The sequence below is a fragment of the Trachymyrmex septentrionalis genome, unplaced genomic scaffold (genome assembly GCF_001594115.1).
Source record: "Trachymyrmex septentrionalis isolate Tsep2-gDNA-1 unplaced genomic scaffold, Tsep1.0 scaffold123, whole genome shotgun sequence".
Lineage (NCBI taxonomy): Eukaryota > Metazoa > Arthropoda > Insecta > Hymenoptera > Formicidae > Trachymyrmex > Trachymyrmex septentrionalis.
In genome coordinates this window covers 5661-8046 of record NW_017304363.1, presented here as the reverse complement: position 1 = coordinate 8046, position 2386 = coordinate 5661, and the positions used below count along the sequence as shown (strand labels likewise).

General features: G+C 31.5%; 2 protein-coding genes across 2 annotated transcripts in view; one reads left to right on the top strand and one right to left on the bottom strand.

The window, feature by feature from the left end:
* LOC108755571 (ATPase family AAA domain-containing protein 5) overlaps positions 1 to 945 on the bottom strand; it is a 12288-nt gene extending 11343 nt beyond the window's left edge. The window contains exon 1 of the mRNA XM_018498666.1: positions 894 to 945. The gene's annotated coding sequence lies outside the window, so the exon portion shown is untranslated. The remainder of the gene's footprint in view (positions 1 to 893) is intronic.
* Positions 946 to 1044: 99 nt separating this feature from the next.
* Positions 1045 to 2386, top strand: part of LOC108755584 (chitobiosyldiphosphodolichol beta-mannosyltransferase) — a 2501-nt gene continuing 1159 nt past the window's right edge. The window contains exons 1-4 of the mRNA XM_018498686.1: positions 1045 to 1329; positions 1469 to 1811; positions 1889 to 2079; positions 2157 to 2330. Coding sequence (XP_018354188.1) covers positions 1062 to 1329; positions 1469 to 1811; positions 1889 to 2079; positions 2157 to 2330 — 976 coding nt within the window. The 5' untranslated portion in view covers positions 1045 to 1061. The remainder of the gene's footprint in view (positions 1330 to 1468; positions 1812 to 1888; positions 2080 to 2156; positions 2331 to 2386) is intronic.

The window sequence follows — 2386 nt, the reverse complement described above, 5'->3', positions numbered from 1 at the left end:
CATAGTAAAAATCGCCAGAGAAACTTTTTGCGTCGTAAACAAATGGCTGCCAAACACACACTAACTGACGTATCCCGCTCAAATTTCACACGAATGTCAGAGAAGGTTGTACCAATCTAGAAAAAAAAATTTTTACCGATTCAATTTACGCTCGCGGTTTAAATGGACCAGTCCGGGTCAAATTTGATCAGATGGTATACTGTGGCCATGGTTACCATCTAAATTTCTTTCTCTTTTTATCCTTTTTTCACTCTGTCAAAATTCCTCACAAATTCACTAGATTTATTCGCATCGCAATCCAACAAATTCGTTGAAGTGAGCAAGTGCTATTGTAGGAACACATTGGAGCATATTAGAGCATGCGACGCGAATAAACCTAATATTACGATGAAATAATTTAACTTTATGAAAATTAATAAAAATAAATTGTAAATATATTGAAAAATAAAGAAAAAATATAGAAAAATTAGGAAAAATATTAAATTAATTTAAAAATATATATTTGTATAGAAATATTATGTAATTATATATCTATGAAAATGTTATGAGAAAGCTGAGAGATATAAAAGAAATGTATATACATATGTCCAAAAAATAAGTTTAAAATACAATATATTAAAAGAAATTCTTTTTGCTCGATTTTCTATGTTACTTTTTGATCACTTTTTCACTTTATCACTTTTTCACAAAAATTAAATCAATCTCTCGAGATTTCTCACACATTTCACCAAATGGACAATACACGTAATATTTTCCTCTAAATTTCTATTCTGAACCAAGTATGCTTGAAAAATAAATGTTTAAGTGAAACATTGAAACGCTTATTTAAATAGAGAGAGAGAGAGAGAGAGAGAGAGCAATAAAAATGGAGGAAAAGAGGCGGGGCAACTTACTTATTTCACGCACTCCATTTTAGCTAACAAAATCAGAAGGGTTGCGCTACTGTATATACTGTGATTGTACTACTCTATATACTCAATATACTGTGATGTGATCATCCACGATTTTTATTGGTTCTTCGCGCGAATCAGCTATTTTATCGCATTCCGTTCTCATTCGAAATGTTGATGCTATTCCTGCTATTCTCGCTGATTCTTATTTTACGTAAATTCTACCTGAACAAATTCAAATCCGGCAATAATGTTTGCGTGTTGGTACTTGGTGACATTGGCAGAAGTCCGCGAATGCAATATCATGCGATTTCCTTCGCTCGAGAAGGTTTCACCGTGGATGTCGTAGGTTATCCCGGCTCATCACCGATCAGGGAGATCAGTGAAAATGCGCGCATACAGATCCACTATTTGCGACCGCCTCCTGAATTACGAAATAGTACGAATTAGATATTATTGTTATCTTTTTACAGATTTCCTCATAATCCTTTTTATATAATTTACATTTTGATCTGTTTTTCAATTTTTATATTTGTTTATAAATTTTGATAACAGTTGCATTCTTGTTATTATTTCAGAATTGCCACGTCTTTTTTGTTACATAATAAAAGTGATATGGCAAACAGCTGATCTTTTATGGTTGTTATTTTGTAAACGCCTATCAGATGCAGTAATAACACAGAATCCACCTGCAATACCAACCATTCCAATATGTTGGTTTTATTGTGTTCTAACAGAGGCACAATTTACCATTGATTGGCATAATTATGCTCATTCAATCATGGCATTGAGCTTGGGAGAAAACCATATCTTAGTTAGATTATCAAAAAATATCGAGACAATGTTTGGTTGCAGAGCAAAGAATAATTTCTGTGTCAGCAAAGCAATGAAGGAAGATTTGGAAAAGAAATGGGCTATCCAGTAAGTGTTAGTTGTTACATTTATATTATATCATTTTAAAAACAAATGGTTTACTTAATAAGCTTTTTTTATTAAAGAGCAAAGGTTTTATATGATAGACCAACAGATAAATTTCATTCAATAACTTTAACAGAGAAGAATAAGTTTTTGCAAGAATTAGCTGAAACATATGGTATATATGTACCACCCATAAGATCTGGCTTTATTGTATCCAGTACTAGTTGGACTGAAGATGAAGATTTCTCAATTTTGCTAAACGCATTACAAGGTGTGTATCCTAATAAGGATAGATTTAGTAATCTTACGATAATTTAAAAGGATTACATTTGTAATATTTTTTTATAGAATATGAGAACGCATGTGAAAATGGCGAGTTAAATTTGCCAGATTTGGTTTGCGTAATAACAGGTAAAGGACCGTTAAAGGATTTTTATATGGCAATCATTGATTTAAAAAAATGGAAACATGTTGAAATAAAGACACCATGGCTCAAGAATGAGGAATACCCCAAAATATTAGGTATGACATGTCCATATTTCTTTATATTGTTGCTAATTAAAAATAAAATTTATTTT